General features: G+C 37.1%; 1 protein-coding gene across 1 annotated transcript; it reads right to left on the bottom strand.

The window, feature by feature from the left end:
* Nucleotides 1-24,773: 24,773 nt before the first annotated feature.
* Nucleotides 24,774-27,128, bottom strand: LOC114741254 (uncharacterized). Its single transcript, XM_028929507.1, has 3 exons — nucleotides 27,064-27,128; nucleotides 26,646-26,749; nucleotides 24,774-25,549 (listed from the first exon to the last, which is right to left on the bottom strand). Exons 1-3 carry the CDS (start codon nucleotides 27,126-27,128, stop codon nucleotides 24,774-24,776), a joined length of 945 nt encoding a protein of 314 aa, XP_028785340.1.
* Nucleotides 27,129-27,332: the final 204 nt, after the last annotated feature.

A 27,332-nucleotide genomic window follows, 5' to 3' on the forward strand; every position in this document is an offset into this window, starting at 1 on the left:
ATCAGATTTATCAAAACAGTCAATAAAATTCACAAAATATGTACCAGTAAAAGAGGTTGCACAAAAAGGAGAGTACTCAATATGTTCATGCTCAAGTATACGTAAATCTGGTGTTAAATCACAAGAGAGTATTTCATGTGAAAACAATGAGCATATACAGCAATAAAAATTTGGTTCTGTACAACTCCTCTCTTAGTACCCAAGCTGTCAAAAACATGTGCAAACCCGTGGTGATCAATTTCAAATTTAAAATCGTGCACAAGTCTGAATATGGCATGCTCATTATCATACAATTTAGAACCATGAATTTCCAAACCCTCAATATCAGGTGGAAGATCACATGACAATGTAGGATGCAAAAAATCATGAATACAATTTGTACCATCTAAAACAGATTTAGCATTGATTACAATAAATATAGCCTGGAAATCACAAGAGAATGTAGAATTAGAAGGCTTAATAATAGTAACAGCATTGTTGATAACACCCTTCATGGATTCAACATTTTGTGGTAATGTGATTTTGGTTCCAGTTTCACCTTCCTTTGCTCTTAACGATCCAGCACCTGCACGATCTAGTAAAACACCTTTCCCAAGGCCATCATCAAGTGAAACAAGAGAAATATCATCTTGAATTGAATTAAATGATGAATCAAAGTCATGTGAAATGGAAAGCCAGCAATCAATTTCCTTACAAATGAGGCATGGCACGTCACCTTTACATGCACAAAAACAAGAAGGAGGGTGGAAAGAAGAGAGGTTGGTGAATTCATCATCAAATTCAATTTTATCAGATAATTCCAATTCATTTAATGACTCTTGTGCACATGAAAGGCCATCAATCAGGGAGTCAGAACCTTCATTAGCACTACACATATCAATATCATCTACTTTAACACCAGAAGAAATAGGAATCATGCAATCAACATGTTCACTAACATCATGACATTGATTTCCTAAATTCAGGCTCAAAGAAGGTTCACTACTCTCAACATATTTATGCTTGTCATACTGTCCAACACACAAGTGACTTGAAACATTTTCATTCAAAGCTTGACAAGAAACAAGAGAGACATCATCTTCATGCTCAAGAGGATTGGGTTCAGTCACATCAGGCTCTAAAGTAGTTTCATTAATATCAATAACAAGGAATATCATCAACAATAGTTTCACAAGAAAAAGGAATAGAAACAGGAGTAACCTTAAGAGATAGGGTTTGCTCTTCCTCTTCAATTTCTTGGATTGTTGGCATGACATGCAGCGGCTTTTGCTTCAACCTCTTAAGTCTGTGCCTTCTTCTCCTCGTTTTAAAACCAAATAGCTTGATCCTTCTTGGTTGCTTAGGAATTTCTTCCTTAGCTACTTCAGTCTCAGGCTTATCACAATCAGTAGCAGTAATTAGAGCACTATGATTACCCACATTGTCAATTTGTGATGTAACGTGTGTATCACTTCCCGGGTGTATTTCAATTCCAAAATCTTCACAAAAGCTATCACAGCATTGCAGTGATGGAGTATCAAAGTCTCTACTTTGAGGTGCTGGACTACTCATTTCTTGTCCTAAAGTACCTTCAGATTCTTGAGAGGATGTCTCACTTTCTGATTCAACAGTAGCTTGAATTTCTTGCTCATCATCCAAATATTGAGCTTTAAACCATGGTTCACCCTCTTCACCATTTGATTTCTCCCAAAATATATGCATTATGAGTCTGTTTGACAATTCAACAATTTCATTCAGCTCTTCTAATTTCTCTTTTAATTTCCCACACTTCATAGCATCATTGAGTAGTCTTTCATGTCTCTTCTCTAATTGATTACTTGCTTCCTCAAAGCATGTACGCGATCACCATGGTTTTGAATTGAAAGAAGAGATTCAATTCTACTGGTGTGAAGCTCACAAATTGGTTCATCAGGTTGTTGGGAGGCTATGGAAAGGGAAGATTCTTTAGGAGCTTGAAACCTCACTTTTTCTACTACCTTAGCTTGTGCGGATGCTGGGAACAAATTTCCATGCTGTGAATAAAAATAGCTCGGTGCACACCCATATTCCTCTTGAGAGTTCCTATACATTGGGGCATAATATGGAAAATCATCATTAGGTCTAGAATAATAGGAATTAAATCTTTCATCCTTCCAACAGTAATCCATGAATCAATTAAACAAAAACACTAGAACCAATCAGAACAAACAAAATCAATAAAGAAAACATGAGATAGACTCAGGCGCCGCGTCCTTTAGCTTGAGGCGCTGCGGCCTCTGAGACAGAGAGCTTCAAAATGCAAGAATAGACAATGTGCTACGGCGGATTGTGAAGTATGCTGCGGCGCTTTGGACAGAAAGCTCAAAAACTAGTAAAAAACACTCTGAATCACATGCAGAAATAGAAGAACACTAAAATACAAAGATTAAAACATGATCCAGTTGAATTTTTGGGACAAGAATACTCACATATCAAAGCTATGAGACCACAAAATGTAATCACAAGAATAAAAAACAGGACAGTCTAGAGGCTAGAATTCAAGCAACAAAACACTGTAAAACAAATTAAACTGACACTTAACCAACTAAAACCTTGAGCAACCGTGCCTCCCCGGCAACGGCGCCATTTGATGATGCCTTGTCGTTAGGGGCTCTCAAAAATACTAGAATTAAGCTTAGAAGTGCAGTGGCTCAACCCTAGGTCGATTCACAAGGAGGCTTGTTGTTCAAGAGTTTTGTTAATTAAATGCCTTCACAAATTATTAACAGTGGAAGTGATCTAATTGTATCTAATTGATTTAACTATCTATTCTACTTTTTATATTGATTTTCTGGTTTATGAAGATGTAGATGGCAGAAACAGAGGTTTAAGCGAAATGATATTCTTCCTAAGAGTGGTGACCAGACCTTCACAGACTAAAAAGATAATGGAGTTAAGAGTTACTTGCAGTCGGTATAATGATGCAAATATCAATCAGATAAATTGAAAATTCCCAAGATAGAATCAACTGATATCTACCATATATCATTCAACCAAATCGAAATCTCAGTCAAACTAGACCTAAGAATCCAATCTAACCTACTTATACTCAAGGAATACACCGTCAATAAATCCAAATTGTAATCTGAATACATTATATCTTGCAGAAACAATTCAATCTCAGCCTAAAATGATAGTCAAACGTACAACTAGACAATCAACCATGAACATAAACTGAAGATAAACTCCCCTATCAGCATAGAGGCTCTGGTTCGGTCACACCTCTTAGGAAGGTGGAAGTTCAGCTGCTCATGGCATCTCAAGTTGCTTCACCAAGCTTTAATCCACATTCAGCCATGGCAGACGCTCCAGGAAGAAGATGAAAATGATGGTGAGATGCGGATGAGATGGAGAGAGCTGAGACGGAGAGAGAGTGTATGGGAGAAGAATGGTGATCCCTTTCCAATCTCCTTCCCTTCATTTTGTAACTAACGCCCTCAATATGGTTAGGATCCGCGCCCTTCAGGATGGAGCTCCAAGATCCGGTCATCTACTTCCTCCTCCCGCTTTGTTCGATCGTTTCTGGTTCAAATTGCTGATATGCGTCATCCGCCACGGCTTCTTTGCCCATCCGCCGCGGCGCCTAGCCTGTACGGTGTCGTTTTGATTAGTGATCCTGAGCTTCATGTAGATTCAGTCTGCCGTGGCGCCTCTGTCCATCCGCCACGGCGCCTTTGACAGAGAGTAACTTTGGGAATCCGCTGCGGCTCTTTCCAAATCCGTCGTGGCGCCTCAGACAGAACTGAAACTCTCTGAAATTCACACCAAAGTAGGGATCAAAAGTACACACAAATAAAATCATATAAAAACATGTAAAAACACTTGCAAAACCTCACAATTCCTCTCACCAACTCTTATGCACAATGGAAGCTAATTATGCCCAAAGTATGCAAATATAAATGGCAAAAGCATGAGTTTAGGGCTAGAAATGTATGCAAATAATGAGACTTATCAGTATCCCATATTCGTCTGGTCTTGTATGACTAGACAAATATGGGTCCAGCTTTTACAAACCCTTTTTTTTTTTAATTTCCTGCCCCCTATTCCCACTAAAATATACTCTACTTAATTAATCTATCTCTTTCAGCTCTTACCCTTTTTTCGTAGTCTCCCAACCTTCAATTTTTTCCCCTAACCTTCAAGTATTCCCACCCCTCTTAGCCCTCCCTTCAAATTTACTCCCTCTTCCAGAAAATCCCCCACCCCACTACGTTGGTCCCTACCTCCCCTCCCTACTCAGCTCCTCTTGTCCCCCCTACCCCCACAACGTCACATCCAGCATTATGATAATTAAAGATAAGAAATATTCTCAAATTGTTGAGGATTAAAAATGATAAGGAAAAGTCAAAGGATTTTGGTAGAAAATAATTACAGTAATTTTCCAAGCCAATTATAGGAAATTGACTAATTCAGGAAAATTGGTCAAATGTAAATAAGGAAAAATATTTTCGAGCCTTAAAAAATTAAGTAAAAATGAGGATAATATCTTTTGAGCGTTATATGAAATTATAAAGTTGATTTTATGACCAAATTACCCTTAGAGAAATTATGAGAGAATTAAAGGGTGACTTAGGCTAATTAAGGGATTTTATTTGGAAAATTCCAAATAAATATTTTTAAGGGGAATAAAATTCCTATGAGATCCCAAGGAATTATAAGGAATTATGGACTTAAATGAAGACCCTCAAGTATCCAAGATTTTTCCAAATAATGATAAAAAGTGGAAAAATCCTTAAAGAGAAGGAAATTAATTTTCTTTTTTATTTAAATATTAGGAAATTAATTTTCTTTTTTTATTTTGAGACAAAGAGGGCAATTTGGGAAGATAATAATGGGAGAATAAATTAAGGATCTAATAGAAAATAATTACAGAGGCTAAGCTACTGTAATTATAGAAAAAAAATTGAACTCAAAGCCTAAAGTATACTGATAAAGCAAGATTGGTGTCTTGCAAATCCAAGGGATCTTATTGAGCCATGTGTCAAGCTCTTGAAGGAGAAGATTTGAATTAGTCAAGTGTCATTCCATAAATGGAGAGGATCTTGACTTTAGTAATTAATTTCATTTGGAATTATGTTAATTAGGAAAGAGGAATCAAGACTTAGTAGGGTAATGACACTTGGACTATCATTAAAGAAGGTGGTTGGGATATTTTGAAGCATTAATCAAGCTCTTCTCTCCCCATTTTTGGATGCTCATTTCATCTAAGGGAGAAAATAAGAGAAAAAGAGAGAGTTTGAGAGAAAAACAAGAAGAAGCAAGTACCTTTGATCATCCAAGCAAGGTTTCAAGGTTAGACTTGGTCCTAGAAGTGTTCTTGCTTTGGTTTCTTTCTCTTTTATGGTTAAAAATCTGTCTTCTCCCTCTCTTAATGTGGATCAAACTGATTAATAAAAAGGGGAAAGAAGTTTTGATCATCACACTTGCTAAGACACAACAACACAAGCTAGATCCTAGTGCTTGCAAGTGAGTTTAAGTTGTTTTAAAGCATTTTTCATGGTTGTTTTCTTGAGCTTCCATTTCAGCCAAGTGAGGAACTAAACCCTAGGATGATTTTTTCATTGTTTTAAGGCTTCCACGATGCTTAAAATGAGGAATGGTGTAGGGTAGACTAAAAGGAACAAGTGTTAGAAGCTTTAAAGCAAAGTTGTGATTTTTGGTTCATGATTCCTTGTGGTTCGGTCAAAGGGAAACTGAAGGAGGCCATTTTATTTTCCTAGATCTAAGCATATATTTGAAATCTACATGAAAAACCATGTAGGGTTGAGTTAAGGAGTGATTTTTAGGGTTAAAGAGAACCAAGTTCAAAAATAGTGAGCAAAAGAGGGAACTTTATGGTTCAAAAATCATTTTGATGTATGTTCTTGCTTTTTCATGGTTGGATAATGATTATGGCTACCTTTGTTGATGGATTATATGGTTAGGGTTTGATATTTGTCAAGGGAAAGAGGAGAAGGAAGAAAAGCTAAGACTTTTGGAGCAAGGTAGTAAGTTAAACCTAGCTACTACCACTAACTAGCATTGTTGATTATTGTATGGTTAATTACTATTATTGTGGTTGAGCTTTCTTGATTGTTATATGGCTGCTCTTTATAGTATCTTGCTTTGGTCTTTGCATGTTTGAGTTTGCCAAATGATAAGCATGTTAGTTCACCAATTTGCTACTGGGATTTTCAAAAATCTCATCCTCCAAAAATAATGTAACATTTTAGAGCCTGAATCCTCCAAGGGAAAGCTGCAGATTGAAGTCTAATTTGTGGGGTTTAGCCACAAAACTTCGTGAGCTCATTTTGGTTATGTAAATATTAAACTAATAGTGCTGGAAGCACACTGACACTGACTACTTCACGCGACTTTTTGATTATGGTCCTGAACGTGTTTAATCATGAAATTTGGCATAATGAAATATAACGTCCTGAGCTTCAATTTGATAGGTAATATGTTAAAAATGGCCTAGTATACAATTTATAATGATTTTTCAAAGTTAATGGTCAGAATCTGGGAATCAGGGTTTTTGGCAAATGGACAGTGTTGCTTTTCTCAAAACCATGATGCTTTCTCATAAGAAATTGGACAATGAGATTATTTTTCTTTGAAATAGGACTTAAAGATCTTTAATTAGAATTTTGAATCACCCCAATTGGATTTTTTTAGAATAAGTTATGAATTTTTGAAGTTGGGCCAGAAAAACTGAATTTTTACCCGATGAACAGTAAAAATCCGAAAATTAACGTTTTTATAGAAAAAAGTGAGTCCAATACCATCCAATGTGGTCTAAAATAATTTTGAAAGGAATCTAAGTCAATATAATAGTAAGGTGTGACACACAAGAACCCCACCAGTCCCTGTGTTCCCCCTACCCTCCATAAGAACCCCACGGTCCCTATGTTCCCCCCAAGTACCTTCAACTGTGTTCCCCTACCCCCAATGCCCCCCCCATGCTCCCCACCCCACCTCCGTGATAACCCCTTGTGTCCCCCTCCTCGACGTTCCCCACCCCACCCCCCCGACAATCCTCGTGCCCCCCCCCAAAACACCCAACACCCTCAACCCCCCAAACCATTGGCCCAGCCTTTAGTTACCTCCTAATGTGGCAGCTCCTTCCCCCCTCTCAACAAACTGAACGTTGACTCTCCTCTCCTGTTTCACATTTTTCTCTTTTTTTTTTACTCATATTTTGTTTTCCTATGTTTTTAGATTAGCTCAGTGAAGATAGTCTGTAGCTCTTCTTCATTTTCATTCTTCACTTCATAAGTAAGTTAGATATCTTTTCAAGGGTTAATTGTTCATATATATTGCTTTTATTGATGTTTGATGAACTTGTTGGAATTAGGAGGTTTATGATTGTATTATAATTTAGATTTTTGATGAAATGCCTCTATGTATAAAATTGAGTTTTTAATTTTATATTATTTGATTTTTTGTTTTCATTATATTCATGAATTGAAGAAGGAGTGGTTTTAACTATTTTATTTAGTTACGGTGTTTGATGAAATGGCTATATCTGTATGAATTATATGAATTCGCACTAGAGACAATTAATAATGGTTACATTAAAAAAATTGGTGGGTTTAAAAAGAAAAAAACATCTTTTATTTATTGCAAAAAAATTTGTGGATGATAAATTACCTCCTACCTTTATAGTTTTTTTTTTTCTAAGAGACTAACATTAAAACCAAAACTATTCCGTTTAATTACTAACATTAGTATTTATTAATTTTTTTATTCATCATTACGTTTCTTTGCCTAAATTCATATTATCAATACTAATAATATCAAGTAAGTGAAATTCGCTGATTAATTATAGTGAAATTCTTATTGACAATAATTTTTTTTTTTACTTACACACAAGTATTTTCTAAATTTTGATTATATGTATTTTTTTATTTTTTCAAAACTTACATAACTTGTAAAAAAGTGTTATACAAACTTTCTTTGATTTGTTTAAAATGACTCAAATTTTCATTTTACTTTCTACACATGTAACTTTTTTTTAACATATATAATAAGTTATAAAACAATCGCAACTTTTACGCTAACTTTTTCTAAATTTTATTTGTGAAAATAAATAAAATTTGCTTATGGTGTCATACAAAATTTCATAAGCCATAAATTGTATGTCTTTAGATAAAATGTAAACATTATCAATATTATTAGATACATAAAATAAATGTTTATGTTAAAATACTAACTCTGTAATTAATAAAATTTATTTCTTTGTTTGTAAAATGTTTAATATTAGATAATATTTTATTTCTTGTAAAATGTTTTAATTTATGTTTCTTATTTGTAAATTTTCACATTTTGCTTAATTTGCAACATTAAATTATTGATATTAGTTGAGTTGCTTTTAATAATTTTCTTGGAATTGAGCTGAATGGAATTAAAGTATTATTGATTTTGGTCTTCAATTAAATTAAATTATTTAGAATTACTTATATATTAACAAGATGGATCGTAGTTGGATAAGTGCTTTGAGAACATCTAAGGAGTATAAGAATAGGGTAGAAGAATTTATTGAATTTACTAAAAGGAATGCTTATGACAAAAGCGGATAGTATTTTTGCCCTTGTGTTAACTATTTAAATGGGAGATGATTGACTATTGATGATTTAAGGGATTACTTATTTTGTGAGGGGATAAATCTTCGATATACAAGATGGATATGGCATGAAAGAGGAATAATGCCATTGGTTGAAGAAGAGGAAGTTACGGGTGACTTCAATCATAGAATGCGTGATATGATTCATGATGTTAGACTAGGGTTCTCCGCACGATTGCATATAAATGACAACTTGCAAAGTGATGCAGAAATAGCTTTATGCCCTAAGTGTTCTACATATACATGGTTGATAGCTGTATTGAAGTTATTCAATTTGAAGGCAACTAATGGATGGATGATCGATGTGCTGGACTGTCGCCTTCCGGATCGTCAAGAAAGAGAGTTGCACCAGATAAAATGCAATATAGGATGGAACCAGTCGTTCTTCTCGAGGAGCTTGTTATTAGAAATCCTAGTCTAACTTGGTTTTCAAAAACATTGCAAAAAAAAGGGGTTTTAGTTGTTTTAAAAGTGGTGCAACAAATCTAAAGTGCAAAAAGTTAACTGTTTTTGGTATTTTAAATGAATGAATAAATGTTTTGGATTAAATGGGAATTATGGTTAAACAGTCTCTTGATGATGAAAGCTCAGCCATCACTACTCTTTAGAATGATTGAGAGTTTGGAAAACCTTTAAGTCTAAAGAAAACCTCAAGTAATCACTTGGGTCCGATGTCTTAATTAATGAAAACTCACTTTAATCAAAGTTAATTAACACTTCTTAAGACACTACTAAAAACCACTTAGAGTGTAAATGAATGAATGATGCAAATGCCCTCTGAATGTCAATCGACAGCTACAGAATACCAAGCACACAGATTAATCAACAATAATCACTGATAATCAAACTGAACACAAGGATTCAAACTGAAATATTAAATGGATTAATCAACATTAATATCATCCAATCCAAATACAATAGAATAGTCTAAACGCAACATTTACAATCATAAACCAAGTTTGATATAAATATAGAAAGTTCCTAAATCTAGAAAAATTCAACACAACATTAAACAAAGGTTTAGACCATAGAAAGAAAACTCCTCGATTAAGTCATTGAGCTTAAGCTTTGTCTTCCATCACCAAGAGGCTAAGGGTTTAGCCTCTCATGCCTTCAAACCAATCGCAATCACTCTAGGAATAAATAGTCATGGTTAAAGCTAAAAATAAGGTTGGAAAAATAGAGAAGAAGGGTGTTGGAGTGGTTTGATCGGTTTAGAAATACAGAAAATGATGAAGAGATGAAGAAAAATAGAATTTTGGGTGTAGGATCAATGGAGACTTGAGAGGAGATTATGGTAGCTCAACCTTGTGCAAATCTATAGGATAGAAGAGTCCCCTTTTGTAGTGGCTGCCCTCCTTAGGTATAGAAGCTCAGAAACCTATTCCAAAATGCACAGCTTTACTTAATGCACTCAGGTCGTGACCTCAGGATGTAAGGTCGTGACTCAGGGGGGTTAGGTCGCGACCTAAGAGGTTCCATGTCATGACCTGGGAAGACAGAGAGTTCTCATCTTGACTCAGGTCCAAAACGCATAGTTTCATTAAAAGGGCATCTAGGTCACTACCTAAGTAGTCCATGTCATGACCTGGGGAGGCAGAACACTCCCAACTTTTGTGTTTTGATCCTTATAATATTTTGGCTCCATCCATGCTCTATCATGATTCTTGGGTCCTTCTCCAATTGCCTGAAAATCACAACAAAGAGCTTTGTAAAGACCAACTGATTACAGATCAAGGCAATTAACATTTATAAGAGAAAAAATGATCCTTTTTACCCCTTAAACAGCAAAATGCAATGCATGACTCAATGTAATCAAATGGATATAAATGCATGCATAATAAGGATAAAAGTGTTGTAAAACATTAGAAAACACTTGAGAAAACCATATAAAGATTAGGTTCTATCATTCCCCCATACTTGAACCTTTGTACTCTTGGACAAAGACTTGAATCATTCTAAAGAAAGTACAGCTACAATTAGAGAGACTAGCATGTTCAAAAATGATCTCAAGAGCTAATCGATCAACCTTTTTTTAGGAACACAAGAATGATAACATGAACAATGCCAAGTAATCAGATACAAGGTGCAATTGACTCAAAATGCATGAACAACAGAGATTTGCTCACAAAGTATAAGTGTTTGAATTGCTCAACTCTTCTCATTGGGGTTCTTTTCTCTCAAACATCCAAGCAGCAAACATTCTACCATAACCTTGTAATGAATCTAAAATCTCCACTACTATTCAGCTTTCAAGTAAAGAATCAAGAGGACTTTTAAGGTTATAGTGATGGAAAGGCTACATGGAACAGAAAAATGTGAAATCGAGTGTTAAGAATTAAAGAAATGTGAGTTAGACAAGGAAGTTCAGATCTCAACCTTCTACCACCAAGGGAATACTTTATTCAACTTTATTTTATTGCTCTAGCTTATGAACATGGAAAGTATTTCTTTACTTTTTTGTTTTTTTGTTTTACTTCTTCTTCTTCTTCTTTTTTCAAACTTCTAAATAAAAGTAAAATTCCCAATTAAGACCCATGAAGATCAGGAAATTGTAATTGTCGAGACGGAATTGACTCAATTAACATTGTTGTTCTAAACACTCAAAATGGTAGACAAAATGAAGGAAGTGCAGGCTCAAAAATGGTTAAGCAACGGATAAATGGTTGTGGGTTGTGTTTGGGTAGAAAGGTGTAGAAAAGAATGCCTCCATCATATTCAAAATCATAAATGCACACGTAATTTTGACCAAGAGCTAAAACAAGTTCTAGAGAATGTAAACCACATGAATAATCACTCAATATAGGAATCAAGGCTCAAGAATATCCTTCCAACAAGGGTTTCACATCTCAATTGCTCATACAGGAAGTTTCAATCAATATCCACTAGTCACAAGGTATTAAGACACTTATCACAAAAGCAACCCATAAGATGAGGATTAAAAAGATCAAAATAATCACTTAAGAACATACTTGAATCTCAAAAGTGACTATAAAGTCTTTAGAAAAAATCATTTTCAAAATCAGTGTTCTTAGAAGTCCCAGGATGGCATGGTTTTCAAGAAAAATTGTTTGATGCAATGAGGGTATATTAAAAAGGCAAAGGTTTGCTTGAAAAAGATGCAAAGGTAGCTTAAAAAGGTCCTCCTATATAGCAATGAAAAAAGCAAAGAGAAGGGAAGTGGTGCACAATAAAAGAGTCCAGGTCATGACCTGGTACCAAAGAGATCACGACCTGAAAACACAGAGAGCACCAAAAACAGGGAGGATGGCTGAGGTCGTGACCTGAAAACAGCAAGGTCATGACCTAAACTCATAGAGAGCCCTCCCTTGCCAAAATCACTCCTCAAGTCTCGACTTGAAGCAGTGATGTTGCGACCTGAAATCACAGAAACTACCAACAAAAACTTTTCAAAGCTTGGCCAATATTTAACAAATAAAACCCCTTTCAGCAAGCATCAAATGATCCAATTCATAGCAATTCACCATCTACAATCAATTCAAAGCCAAATAATGATGATGAAAGATTGGATTTTTGAAAAATTTTTTGCTAAAAATTTTGCAACCACCACAGAAATGATGCAACAAAGAGAAATGAATACCTCCCCCACACTTAGACTTGATAGTGTCCGCACTATTAATGGAAAAGGGAAAAGAACAGCAACAACCACAAAAGAAGAGGAAAGACAAAATAGTCATTGCAGAAAAGCTAAAATACCAAAAAAAAGTTAAGCCTTTAGTTACAGACATCAAGGAAAAACAAACACCAAAGAAAAACTAAAAAGAAAGCAAAGACTATTCTCAGTCTTCTGCTCCTCCTCTCTCTTCTTCGCCAGTATCCCCTCCTACCTGGACATCTCCTTCTCCCATCTCAGTATCAGTAGTAGCAGCACCTGCACCAGCACCAGATGATTGCCCTGGACCCTCACTAAAATAACTGGTGGCAGGAATGGTGTTCTCCCAGAAAGCCTACTTATACTCGTGGGGAAAATTGACCTTAAGAACCCTGGCCATCTCCAACATCAGGGGATCTAAAAACCTCTGCCTTCTGAATTCGTGAGACATAGAGATAGCTTTGTATGTATCGAACTCCTCACTTAGGTTAGTCACCTGATGACTGAGTTTAGTAATCTGATCATTCAAGGAGGCGAGGTTGAAACTAGAGCCACCCTCAGTTGCCTCCTCTTATGGACCTTCCCCAATCACTCTTTTTCCTTTCTTCCTCTCTCTGTTAGTTTTGGAGGTGGCATAGCACCTAGTCGTGACTGAAACGTCCTATCTATAACCCCTTAAAGTACACATTCATAAGCATTATGGTTCAAGCAGATCACGACACAAGCCTGTGGATTTAAAATTTCAACATAATTACTCAGGGTTCTTTTCTCTCAACTATCCAAGTAGCAAACATTCTACCATAAGCTTGTAATGACCCTAAAATCTCCACTACAATTCAGCATCCATGTAAAGAATCAAGAGGACTCTTGGGGTTATAGTGATGGGAAGGCTAAATAGAATAGAAAAAAAAGGTAAAATTGAGTGTCAAGAATTAAAGAAATATGAGTTGAATAACATCTATTTCTAGTCAAGGAAGTTCAGATCCCAACCTTCTACCACCAAGAGAATACTTTATTCAACTTCATTTTGCTGTGATAGCTTATGTATATATAAGGAGTATTTCTTTACTCTTGTGTTTTTGTTTTTGTTTTGTTTGTTTTGTTTTGTTTTTTCAAATTGAAATAAAAGGAAAATTCCCAATTAAGACCGATGAAGACCAGGAAATTGTAATTGCTGAGATGGATTCAACTCAATTAACATTGTTGTTCAAAACACTCCAAGTGGTAGACAAAATGAAAGAAGTGCAGGCTTAAAAATGGTCAAGCAACGGATAAATGGTTGTGGTTGTGTTTGGGTAGAAAGGTGTAGAAAAGAATGCCTCTATCATATTCAAAATCATAAATGCACACGTAATTTTGACCAAGAGCTAAAACAAGTTCTAGAGAATGTAAACCACATGAATAATCACTCAATATAGGAATCAAGGCTCAAGAATATCCTTCCAACAAGGGTTTCACATCTCAATTGCTCATACAAGAAGTTTCAATCAATTTGCACTAGTCACAAGATATTAAGACACTTATCACAAAAGCAACCCATGAGATAAGGATTAAAAGATCACAATAATCACTTGAGAACATACTTGAATCTGAAAAGTGACTATAAATTCTTAAGGAAAAAAATCCTTTTCAAAATCCAATATGCTTAAAAATCCAAGGATGGCATGGTTTTCAAGAAAAACTATTTGATGTAATAAGGGTATATGAAAAAGGCAAAGGTTTGCTTGAAAAAGATACAAAGGTAGCTTAAAAAGGTTCCTCCTACACAGCAATGCTAACAAGCAAAGAGAGGGTAATGATGCTCAGAAAAGAGTCCAGGTCACGACCTGAATATAATGAGGTCATGACCTATGCACACAGAGGCACAAAGTCAGGAAAGGGGAACTCCTCACTTAGGTTTGTCACTTGATGACTGAGTTTGGTAATCTGATCATTCAAGGAGGCGAGGTTGAGACTAGAGCCACCCTCAGCTGCCTCCTCTTTTGGACCTTCCCCAATCACCCTTTTTCCTCTCTTCCTCTCTCTGTTGGTTTTAGAGGTGGCATAGCACCTGGTTGTGACGAGGTCCAAGAGAGTGTCAGACTTGCACGCTGGTATGTCATGTGCTGCACATAGATCGGTAATCAAGTGCGGAAACACCATAAGAGTTCAGTGTTGTTGACACAGTGATCAATCTGGTCTAAGGCAATAATAGGAATGTCAATGTTCACCAAATAACTTGACTGCAAGTGGATGGGTTGCAAGTAATATAAAAAGTATCGTTCCCTCAGAGACTAAGGCTAGATGAGTTGAAAATCATAATTGTGTACTTGATCAGGTTAAGTGAAACAATTGTTGTAAAAGAGTTTATGAAATGAAATTAGGAAAACAATGGTTTAAAAAGCAGTATAAAATCAAATCGACCTTGAAATAATTAAGAGACTAGGGTTATTCTTCACTAAAGTACTTCATGAAACTGGATTAATTACTTCTCAAGTAGTGCTTTACAATAAGTTCAGTTAGCCTGGGTTTGCAGAATTGATTAAGCTTTCTCAAGTTAAAACCAAATGTTTGTAATCACAATTAAAACACAGCAATCTCTTGCACTTGTTTGAAAAGGTTGCACTTTAAAAACCAAAACGCATTTAGTCTATGCTAGGTCAACAGATACATCTCTGCTCCATCGACAAACCATCTATTCACTCAATTAAATTTTTAGACTAGCATGTTTTTACCAAAGTTCACGAATTAGTTTAGCTTTCTCAAGTTAAACTAATCAATCAATCAATCCAAATGATGGCCAGACAAAAGGAAGCATTAAGCTCAAAGTAAAAACAATTGAATATTATCATTAACACTTAAGAGATAGTAAAACCAAGTTTCAATCCATACAATAGATCAAAATAACCCTAGAAAAACGGATTTAGCTATACATATCAAGTAAAGAACTACAACTATAAGAGTAGCTAGTAGTCATAGCAGAAACAAGAAGGTAAGAAGAAGGAAACCCAGAAAATTCAAGTTCCAAGCTTCAAATCTCTTCTAGCTTCAAGCCCAAAGGTTCCAAGCCTCCAAAACTCCAAACCCTAGCAGAGCTAGCCTCCAAAATTGCTCCAAAGTCTAAGTCTCCCAGAAAACTGAGTATCCACCTCTATATGCCCTAATTTTTTAAGTTACCAAGTAAAACGCACAGCTACGAGGGGCCAGGCGCTACGATGGATTCCTTCAGGCACCGCGGCGCCTATTACAGAATGGCTTTCCTTTAGGGCTTCGGCGCCGTGGCGCATGTGATAATCAGCCGCAGCGGATTACACTGAATAGGCTTGCTCCGAGATGGAATGGGCGTCGCGGTGGATTCAGTAAGGCGCCGCAGCGCCTTTTACAGAGACGCACTCATCCTTTTCTGTTTGATTCGCTACGGTGTTTTCTCTAAGAGGCCGCGGTGGCTGACTTCTTTTCAGCTTTTCTCCATTCTTTACTCTCCTCAGGCTTTGTTTCCTACAAAATTGACTTTCAAACCTCATAAAAGAGAGTTAAATCAGCTTAATTCAGTAGGAATTTTGAGAGGTTATCACACCCCAAACTTACACTTTTGCTCGTCCTCGAGTAAAACAACAAACCAGTGACTAAGTAACAAATTGCACATTAAAGAATGTGGGAATAGTTATATCCTCATCAAATGCTCAAGAAATTATACAGGATAGGAAATTACTGAATCACCCAAAGAAACAAGTTTCATGAACTTAAAACAAACTTTCAATGATTTTGGAGTGTGAGTGTGTGTATAGAGTCAATGAGCATCTCTTAAGATACTGTTTCAGTGGAATGGGAGACTTTAGCCAACATACTAGCCTTCAACCGCATCCTTTCATAAGCCTAACTTCTTCTCTCTCTCTGTCTACAACTCACCCCATAACATTTGAAATCAAAGGGACTTTTCGGCTTATAACGTGGCCAAGAGGTAATGGCTTAGGAAAGAAAGGGGAAAGTGATCATACAAATACTTTGAGATAAATAGATATTCAATAATCAGAACTTACTTCAACCACTTTCATTCTCCCAAACTTGTACCACAATTATCTATATATAGATATGTATATATATATATATATTTCTTTTTTTTTGTTTTTTGTTTTGTTTTGTTTTTTTTTAACATTGAAAACAAAAGTTACAGCTTAGCTCCTAACACTTTAAATTTTCAGAATAATTGACTACCCCCGCTAACCTTTCAAAATCTCCACATTTCATCAAACCCCTTATCCTTTCAACTTCCATTTATCTCAAAGCTAGGGATTTCATGGTTTTTCTCAATTGGTTTTGGGTTAGGAAGAGGTTAGGGTTTGAAACAAAACTTGAACATATATACTTTTTTTTTTGGTTCAAAGTATGGGTTCAAAGGATAAAACCTATAAGGTCAGCTTGAAAGGCTCAAATGCATTTAAGAACTACCCTAATCCTTTTTCAAATTCATATAGAACAAACTATAAACTTTGAGAAATCGGAAGAAGGTTCTGAAACAATTTAGTTGAAACAAAAGTATAGAGGCTAAATTATCCACTCAACCTCAACGTAACCACTTGAAATGTCTTGACCCTTTTAGTGCGTTAGTTTCTCCAAAATTAAAGAAACATAGGTTTTAACCTCACAATTCAAGCATCAAAGAGCAATTCAAAACTTCCTATCAAGCATAGTAACTAAGCATTTTGTTCAATCATTAGACCATTCATACATTCTCAACTAACAACTTGCCACTTCAGCTCATATTTCATAAAATCAATCAAGCAAAAATTTAAGCTGACAAAATTTCTACTGTTTCAGCTGTTTCAAAATTTTCTCAACAAAATGGCCTTTCAAAAATTTTCAAATTTAACCCTGTTATCCACAAAATTTTCAAATTTAATTCTGTTATCCACAAAAATAAATCCTCACCCATAAACTTAAAATTGACAGTGTTCTCACTGTCAACAAGAGGAAGTAAAGATCAGGGCATGCAGGCAGAATTGAAAACACAATATATTCGCTACATGAAAGGTTAAAATTTTGCTATTCTTTCTGTACAAGTATATCAGTATGCACAACTATCAATAGTATCGTCATCAGATAATCATAATGAAATCATCAATTACTAAAGGCATCCACAAATTAATCAATCAAAAGATCTGTTAACCATCCACATTTTCAATCATTTCGCAACAGTTAACTGAAGGGAATTGAAAGACGACGCGCAGCGGAAAAACAACTCGAAATTTTAAATTTCAATCCCTTTCATTCCAGATCTACAGATCTACCGATCGCGTTTAGTCAGGGTAGTAAGAAACATTACCTTTAGGCGTTCGATTCCCTGGTGACTCGATGATTCGGCCGTTCAGGATGCTTCTGCTCGCCTCCTTTGTCGTTCGAAGTCGACAACTCCGGTCGGCTTCCTCTACCGGTATCCACACGAGTAGCCCTCAACCTCGAACGGCGTGCTAGCGCCTATGTCCGTCTAGGGTTTTAGGAATCCGCCCTCCTCCTCTCTTAGGCCGTCTCTTATCTGTTGGTTCTCTCTTGCTTAAACCCTAGCTCCTCATACCAATATATAGGATGCTATATAGGTTTAATTAATAATATTTAATTTCGAAATTAACTCTAAATTAATTCCGAAATTAATACAATATCAAATATTGCCTAATCAGATAAGAGAACAATTAAATAAATATGGTTTAAATTAAATCCCTCACAGATTTAATTCTCCTATTTATTTAACAAAGAGATGACGGAATAATTTGTATATATTTAATTTATCCTTATAAATTAAATCTAACAATTAATATCTTTTATTTATATATATATACGAATTTATATATATATAATATATACAAACGTCCACCCTATATTATTCATTGAATCTGGATATATCTTAGATTCAATGAATCTGGACATCATAACTCGTGTCGGGCTATTTTGTGTGCGACCCTGTAGGCCCATATGAAGTTGGCAGTGGGCCATTAACTATAATGACCCACAAGTCGTAAGCGGTCTCTAGCAAGACATCACGACTACCCAAATCATATGAGGATCGTTGAACGATGTAACCTTTCATACAACCATATCACGTCCCTTTTGTCACACGACATTTTAGTCATGGATGAGGCATGGAGAACGTCATCCTCCTATCCATGACCGTTACTTTCTCGATCCCTGAGTAGTCTGAGTATAGAAATGGAACTACCTTTCCATTATAGTATGGCCATACATTTCTCAGACTCACTCATCGAGGGGCCCAGTAATGTCTCTCTACGAATGTGAGGGACAAATTCCATCTTGACCATTCACATTCCTACGCATGAAAAACCACTAAGCCTGAAACATAGTCTTTATGATCACTTGGTCAAAAGTGACTTTTGACTAGGTCAAAGCTAAGCGTTTCTCATGTATGATCCATGATGATCTCAGGTCAAAGGGCACAGTGACATGGTTTGTATATGAGAGAAGCTTATGACTTAACCCCTGCAGCTCTCTCATAGCGGGTCGGTCCAACACCTTGTACTCTTACATGTGCCTATGACTTTAATTTATATCTCTATATATCTTTAAAGTCATACTGGTCTTATTCATCTTTGCTCCCACATAGATGACCGACCAGGGACATTTAGGATAACCATGAGTTATCCAAGGATAGTTATCACAGTAACATGCAATAATATGATAACGTAATTAATAAACTCATAATTAAACAATGTTCAAACATAATGATTGGCCCCTAGGGCACAATTTCCAACATTAACACAGTGAAAATCAACAATGATAGATATTGGTCAACAGTCAGAATCAGTTCAACAGGCATCAGTAGCCTTGCCAAAATCATAGAAGCAAACAACACACAAAATAGACCAAAACGTAAGAAAATGCAAAAACACACATAAAGACAAAAGCAACAAAGCAAGCAACAACAGCAGCAGAAACGGCCCCAGCTAGTCATCCTCCTCCTCAGAATGCTGATCCCCCTGATCCTCATCACCCTTTGCAAATGGATTGACGGCTATATCATCGCCCGAGCCAATACCAGCCCCAGAAGTTCCAGCTTCATGTTCATCTCCCAGTGACTCTACCTCAATGCTTGTATCTTCTACATCCGGCGCATCAATGTCCAATTTCCTTGCAATCTGGACTAATAGTTCCTCCATGCGCCTTTGTCTACGTCTCCTGTGACATATCTCTCTGTCCAATTTCTTGTGGAGGAGATCCAAGCTTTGAGTGGTAGGGTCAACACTGGCACTAGCTTGAGCTTCCTGTTCCCTCCTATATTCCTCGGGGAACTGTTCATCATACATGTCTTCAGTGATCCTTTGCTATTCTCGTTCAGGAACCAGATTAGAGTAGTTGAATGGTGAAATAGACTTGAACTTTCGATCTTTTTCTTTCCATTCTACCCCCACTTTAGTTAGCAGATCCGAGATGAGGTGAGGCATGATGAGATTCGTGTTGTGGGCTCTACTGGCATCCCAGATGGCATCAAAAATCAACTTCCCTACATCTACTGTCGCCTTGATCATAAACAGATATATCAGGAGGGCTAGATTCCTTAGGGCTTCACTGAGATGCGTGGTTGGCATAATGTTTCTTGTGACAATATGCAACCAGATTCTGGCCTCAGGTATTATGTCTTTTCGCATAATATACGCTTGGCCCCACTTAGGCCGCACCCACATCTCATCAGAACCGGTGAGTGTTACTGAGATGGCATCGAGAGGAATCTCCTTTTGATTGTTGAGATACCACTATATTGGCAATTTTCAACCTTGGAAGCTCATAGTGATCTTTGATGTGCACTAGAGTGATGAGGACACGCTGGTACCGTATACATCTCATTACTCAAGTTTGATGCCACCCTAATATAGAATTTCCTGACTAGCTTCTCATTCCCTTCGCCTTTGGGACCAATCAGATTTAGGAAGTTGAGCTTCCTTGCCTTTTTATAAAACCCGAATTTGTTTGTGCACGGAAATTCTCTTTCTTGATGCAAACCTCTTCTTTCAATAAGCTCTTTGATTGGAGGATCAGGGGAGGTAGCACAGGCTTTCTTTCTGGGGGCCATTGGATTGTTACCTGCAAAGAGAAAGCAAAGCACACACAACAAAACTAAGCAAATAACACACCACAATCACGAAACAACCGACAAAGAAAAAGAAGAAAACTAACCTAAAAATAAAGAAAAACTTTCCCCCAAACTTAAATCAAGGATCCAGAACACCATCTTACCATTACTTAATCCCTTTCTAAACCTAAGTTATAAAATACCCCCAATTCAAACCAAGTTCATAAAGGTTCTCTTTTATCTTTTAATTTCAAAATCAGACAACCATCAGTTGCTGCCAATTTAAACTAATTTCACTACATCAGAATAACATTTCCAAATCAGTTACAAGTGAAAAAGAACAACATAACTTGGGTAATGAATCGGTGTTATTTGAAAATTTAGACAAGTACCTCATTTTCTCAAATTAGGTCCAATCTATGATCACTCAATTTCACAAGTATCACATTTTCAGCAGTACATGTTCACACAGATAGTTGGGCAATAAGGAATTATCACCTAACCACAATGTAACCTCAGAGAATCAAAATGCCCCCATCTAGAGTTCAAAAATAATCTAACTACAATGCATAACCCTAATAATACCCATCTCCAGCAAAACTAAACTAAATTAAAAGAAATAAAAGAGTAAGAAAGAATATACCTACAATGGACGACTAAGGGAGAGGAGGCACCGAAACAAACACACAGAAGGGTGGTGCCGACGATGAGGTGAAATAGGAAGGTGGCGGGGGAAGAGAAAATGACTGGTAGTGGGAGACCGAGAAGATGACCGGCGGTGAGAGAAGAGAAGCGACTGGCAGCTGGAGACGAAGAAATGATCGGCTAGCGATGGGAGAAGTTGGTATTTCGATGGGAGAGACTGAAGATACATAATGGGAGAAGTAGCATGTCGACGGGAATGTGGGGGAGTTTTTTGAAATTGTATGGAGAGTGAAAAGACCAAAGGGTTAGGGTTTTAAAATTAAAACAATGAATCTACCCTCAAAACCGGTCAGATACACAAGGGCAAAGTGGGTATTGCGAAAAATGGGTAAGGTTAAATGGGGAACATAAAGAAGAAGATCAGAAATTGCGAGAAGGCGCCGCGCGATGCCTTTTACAGAACTGCAGACGCCTGGCCTAAGTAATCACGCTGCGGCGTCTATGTTCAAACGCCGCGGCGGTTTGTACCGAGAGGGATCTAAACCACGGACTAAGGCGCCGCGGCGGATTAACTCAGGGGCCGCGGCACCTATTACAGAAAGATGATTTTGAAATAGACGAGGCGCCGTGGCTCCTCATCAAATGTGCCGCGGCGCCTCACATAGAGAAGGCCTAAATGAAAAATTAATGAACATAGACTGGACCTACCAAAATCAAACACCCTACACACAATAAAACAAGGCTAAACACAAGCACAAGCATAAAAACAAACACAACACAAACAACCACATAAAAGCAAAATCCACAAGCCTCAATTTAACACAAATTCAAACCAATCAAGGTCAAGGCCACTACTGGAGATTAAGGTTAGGTGCACTTCCCTGGTTGTGCTAATTAGAAATCAACCACTCCTGCTAAGCTCTAAAGTTTGAGGAATAAACCAAAAGGCCTACAAAAACAAAGATCAACCGTAAATCTACTAAAACAAAACTGAAATAAAAGAAACACATCAAAGGCAAGCTTAGAACTTGGGTTACCTCCCAAGTAGCGCTTAGTTTATAGTCTTCAGCCTGACTCTTCAGCTCTGTTATGATTGTTTAGCAAAGTAGATCGTAGAGACTTGACGATCCACCTTTCCACCCTAATAATGCTTCAAACGATGGCCATTTGCATGAAATCTTTCACCCTTTTCATTTTCCAGCTCCACCGCACCATGGTTAGCAGCTTGTACCACAGTGAATGGCGCTGACCAGCGTGATTTGAGTTTGCCCAGAAATAATCTCAACTTTGAATTATGAAGTAACACCTTTTGCCCCGCTTCAAAGACCTTGGGGATAATTTTCTGATCATGATACTTCTTGGTCCGTTCCTTATAGAGCCTTGCACTTTCATAGGTATTAAGGCGAAATTCCTCCAATTCATTCAGTTGAAGGAGCCTTTTTGCACCAATAGCTTGAAAGTCAAAGTTGAGCTTTTTTATGGCCCAGTAAGCTCCATGTTCTAATTCTACAGGCAAATGACATGCTTTTCCAAACACCAACTGATAGGGAGACATCCCAATCGGAGTTTTATATGCTGTCTTGTAGGCCTAAAGAGCATCATCCAGTTTTAATGAACAATCTTTTCTTGTTGCACCTACTACCTTCTCAAGAATGCTTTTGATCTCTCGGTTGGATATTTCTGCTTGGCCATTTGACTAAGGATGATAAGCCAAATTTATCCTGTGCTTTACACCATATTTCTTTATCAGAGCTTGAAATTGGTGATTGCAAAAGTGAGAATTGCCATCACTAATAATAGCCCGATGTGCTCCAAATCTCGTGAAGATGTTTTTCTTTAAGAATTTGATCACCATTTTAGCATCACTGGATACACATGCAATAGCTTCAACCCATTTCGAGACATAGTCCACAGCAACCAGAATGTACTCTTGATTGAGAGACTTTGGAAACGGGCCCATGAAGCCAATTCCCTATACATCAAAGAGTTCAACTTCCAGAATATTATTTAGAGGCATTTCATTCCTTCTTGATATGTTTCCTACTCGTTGACACCGATCACATCGGATCACAAAGGCATATGCATATTCAAATAGTGAAGGCCAATAAAAACCACTTTGAAGGACTTTGGCAGCCGTTTTCTCTCTCCTCTAAAGTGCCCACCATAAGCTGAAGAGTGGCAACACTCTAGAATATCTTGTTGCTCAACTTCTGGAACACATCTTCTTATTATCTGATCTGCACATCTTTTGAACAAGTAAGGTTCTTCTCAGAAGTACATCTTTGCATCGTGAAGAAATTTCCTCTTTTGATGGGAGTTAAGGTCTAGTGGCAGAGTTCCACAAACCAGATAATTAACCAGATCTACATACCATGGAGTAGTTGAGTTATCCACAAAGAACAAACATTCATCGGGAAAAGCTGCATTGATCTCTTGACAATGATCATGTTGAGCTTCACTATTTAATCGAGATAGATGATCAACCACTTGGTTCTCAGTCCCTTTCCTATCAACAATTTCCAAGTCAAATTCTTGAAGCAAAAGGACCCATCAAATCAGGTGTGTTTTGGAATCTTTCTTGGTAAACAGGTACTTTAGGGCAGAGTGGTCTGTATAGATAGTCACTTTGGTGCCCACAATATAAGACTGGAATTTCTCACAAGCAAACACCACTGCAAGCAATTCTTTCTCTGTAGTAGTGTAGTTAAGTTGGGCATCATCCAAGTTTTACTAGCATAGTAGATGGGATGGAAGACCTTTTCTACTTTTTGTCTTAGAACTGCTCCAACGGCAAAATCACTAGCATCTGCCATAATGATGAAGGATAGCTCCCAATTAGGTGCCACTAAAATTGGTGCTGAGGTGAGCTTCTTCTTTAATTCTTCAAAAGAGTTCATACAAGCGTCATCAAACTTGAACTCCCTATCTTTCTCCAACAAATTGCACAAAGGCTTAGTGAGTTTAGAGAAATCTTTAATGAAACGACGGTAGAATCCCGCGTGACCCAAGAAACTTCTAATACCCTTAACACTTATTGGTGGAGGTAATTGCTCAATAACAGATACCTTTGCCTTGTCAACTTCTAGGCCTTGTTTGGATACTCGATGACCAAGGACAATGCCCTCTTACACCATGAAGTGACATTTTTCCCAATTCAGAACCAAATTAGTTTCTTCACATCGTTGCAGAATAGCCGCCAAATTGTCTAAGCAACAATCAAAAGAATCTCCAAAAACAAAGAAATCATCCATGAACACTTCAATTGTTTTCTCAATCATGTTAGCAAAGATGGCCATCATGCATCTTTAGAATGTTGCTGGAGCATTGCAAAGACCAAATGGCATTCTTTTGAAAGCAAACATGCCATATGGACAAGTAAAGGTTGTTTTCTCTTGATCTTCTGGGGCTATTACAATTTGGTTGTATCCTGAATACCCATCCAAGAAACAAAAGAATTCTTGCCCAGCAAGTTTATCTAACATCTGATCAGCAAATGGCAGCGGGAAATGGTCTTTTCTGGTTGCTATATTTAACTTTCGATAATCCATGCAAATTCTCCACCCAGTCATAGTACGAGTTGGAACTAACTCATTTCGGGTGTTAGCCACTACAGTTATACCGCCTTTTTTAGGGATGCATTGAACTGGGCTCACCCATGAACTATCAGAAATAGGGTAGACTATGCCAGCAGAAAGCCATTTCAGGATCTGTTTCTTGACTACTTCTTTCATAACCGGGTTTAATCTCCTTTGATGCTTAATGGAAGGTTTGTGACCATCCTCTAATAAAATCTTGTGCATACAAATAGAAAGGCTGATCCCTTTGATGTCAGCTATGGACTACCCAATAGCTTTCTTGTGGTGTCTCAAGACCCTTAACAGTTTCTCTTCTTGCAACGTGGACAACTTAGAAGAAACAATCACAGGTAAAGTAGTAGAATTACCTAAGTAGGCGTACTTGAGATGTGATGGTAAAGTCTTCAACTCCAACACTGGCGGTTCATCCACAGAAGGCTTTAGAGGAGAGCTTAAAGCACTAGTCACATCTAGAGGCTCAAAAGTCTTAGCTTTTCGATATGGAAACGCTTCAATACTTATCATTTCTGTATAAGCTTTAACCTTGCCATCAATACTACTTGTTTCTCCAATCAACAATGCTTCTAATGGGTCTTTGGTCAAAGAGTTAATCAACTCCTCTTGCATTGTAGTGTCAATCACATCAATACAATTACAGTGAGCAGAATCATCTGGAAACTTCAAGGCTTGATTCATGTTGAATATCACCTTCTCATCATTTACTCGCATGGTGATGTCACCCTCTTCTACGTCAATAAGGGTTCTTGCGGTAGCTAAGAATGGCTGTCCCAAAATAATAGGGATATTCCAATCTACCTCACAGTCTAACACAATGAAATCAGCTGGAAATATGAATTTATCTACCTTCACCAAGACATCTTCTACAATCCCTTTTGGATATGAGATACTTCTATTAGCAAAGAGCAATGTAATAGTGGTTGGCCTTGCTTCACCCAAATTTAATCGATTAAATACAGCTAGAGGCATCAAGTTAACACTTGCTCCCAAATCGCATAGGGCTTTTCCATTGAAGTGTTTGCCTATGTTGCATGGAATATAAAAACTGTCTAGATCTCTCAATTTGGGTGGGAGTTTTCGCTACAAGATGGCACTACAATCTTCAGTAAGGGCTACTGTTTCAAATTCACCGAATCTCTTCTTCTTGGAGAGAACATCCTTAAGAAACTTAGCATACTTAGGCATCTGCCAGGTTGTCCCTTTCCTTTACTTCTACTGTTCACATGAACTTACTTGTGCTTAAATTACCTTGCTGTGACTTTTAGAAACAGTGAAAGGGATGCCCTCAGTAGAAGTAGTTTTAAATTCTGTTGTTTTGTTTGTTTTCAATAATCTCCCTAGCCTTGAGTTTGATATGATTATATTTGTGCTTCTATTCTGTCACCACCACGCACTTCTTTGCACTCTTGAGTTTACCCACCTTTGCGCTTAGCTCTTTCCCTCTCTCTAGAAGGGTAACGTGTTGTGCTTCAGTCTTGAATTGAACTTCACAACTTCCACCTTTTTGTTTTATAAGCATTTGATCAATAAAGGGTAAGGGAAAATGGTCTTTCCTAGTGGCATCATTTAGCTTCCTATAGTCAATACAAACTCTGCATGAGTTTTGCACCCTAATTGGGATGAGTTAATTGTTCTCATTTTTAACTACTGTGATCCCACTCTTTTTCGGCACGACTTGTACTGGTGACACCCACTCGCTATCAGAAATAGTGTATACGATTCCAGCTCTTAGAAGTTTGTCTACTTCTTTCCTAACTACATCAAAAATTAGAGGATATAACCTCCTTTGGCTTTGTTTAATTGGCTTGGAATTTTCAGTCAGTAAAATCCTATGGGTACAAATAGTAGAGTCAATTCCCTTAATGTCAGCTAATTGCCAACCCAATGCCTCCCTATTTCTTCAAAGAATTCCCATTAAACTAGTCTCTTCATGCTTAGTTAAAGAACTAGAAATAATGACAGGCAATTTATTCTCAGGCTCAAGATAAGCATACTTGAGGTTGGGAGGTAAATCTTTTAGTTCCAAAGTCGGGGGTTGAACAATAGAGGGAATTACAGTAGGAAAGTCAACAGAGTTAGAGAAACTCCCCTTTGTAGACCCTTTTGAAATGCACTCACCAGCTTCACTTGGATCGACTATGCCTACTTCAGTCCTATTAGATGTTGCTCCAAGCTCGAGTTGGTCTACAGAGGCAACAAACTTAGGCTTGTCCTCCTTATACCTACATCATTATTAGAGATTAGATCATTCAAAAATCTTAAGGTATGGGGTGTAATTTTAGAATGTGTATGAGTAGTCATTGAATCAGAAAGTGTTGGCCCTTTAACCAAAGTCTTCAAGACATGAGGTGGTGGAGCAATTGAAGTTTGAAGTTTAGTAGGTAAAACAGGTGAATCAGGTCGCAAACTCACATCACAGAAGCTACCCTCTTGGAATGCTTGGGTTGAAGTTGTGACTTGAGAACCCTTAGGTCGCGACTTAACTTCTTTACAGGCTTGGTAGAAAGTCGCGACTTCGAAAAACTCAAGTCACGACCTCACGTCACAGAGGCTTATTTCCTTAGATTTTGCTCTACTCTCAGCACCTGTCACATCTAGCATTATGGTAATTAGAAATAATAAATATTCTCAAATTATTGAGGATTAAAAATAAGGAGAAGTAGAAGAATTTTGGTGGAAAATAATTACCATAATTTTCCAAGCCAATTATAGGAATTAGACTAATTAAGGAAAATTGGTCAAATGTAAGTAAGAAAAAATATTTTCAAGCCTTAGAAAATTAAGAAAAAATGAGTATAACATCCT

Source organism: Neltuma alba, unplaced genomic scaffold (assembly GCF_004799145.2).
Source record: "Neltuma alba isolate B1F8T4 unplaced genomic scaffold, ASM479914v2 tig00003334_pilon, whole genome shotgun sequence".
Lineage (NCBI taxonomy): Eukaryota > Viridiplantae > Streptophyta > Magnoliopsida > Fabales > Fabaceae > Neltuma > Neltuma alba.

Bases quoted from the DNA above. Each gene is read 5' to 3' on its own strand.
- LOC114741254 (XM_028929507.1), bottom strand. From the start codon at position 27,128: ATGCTAGATGTGACAGGTGCTGAGAGTAGAGCAAAATCTAAGGAAATA. The intron at 26,750-27,063 runs GTCGTGACTTGA...ATAATGATGTAG, and splicing joins ATAAGCCTCTGTGACGTGAG to GTATAAGGAGGACAAGCCTA. The intron at 25,550-26,645 runs GTGAGTGCATTT...CATGCAACATAG, and splicing joins AGTCGATCCAAGTGAAGCTG to GCAAACACTTCAATGGAAAA.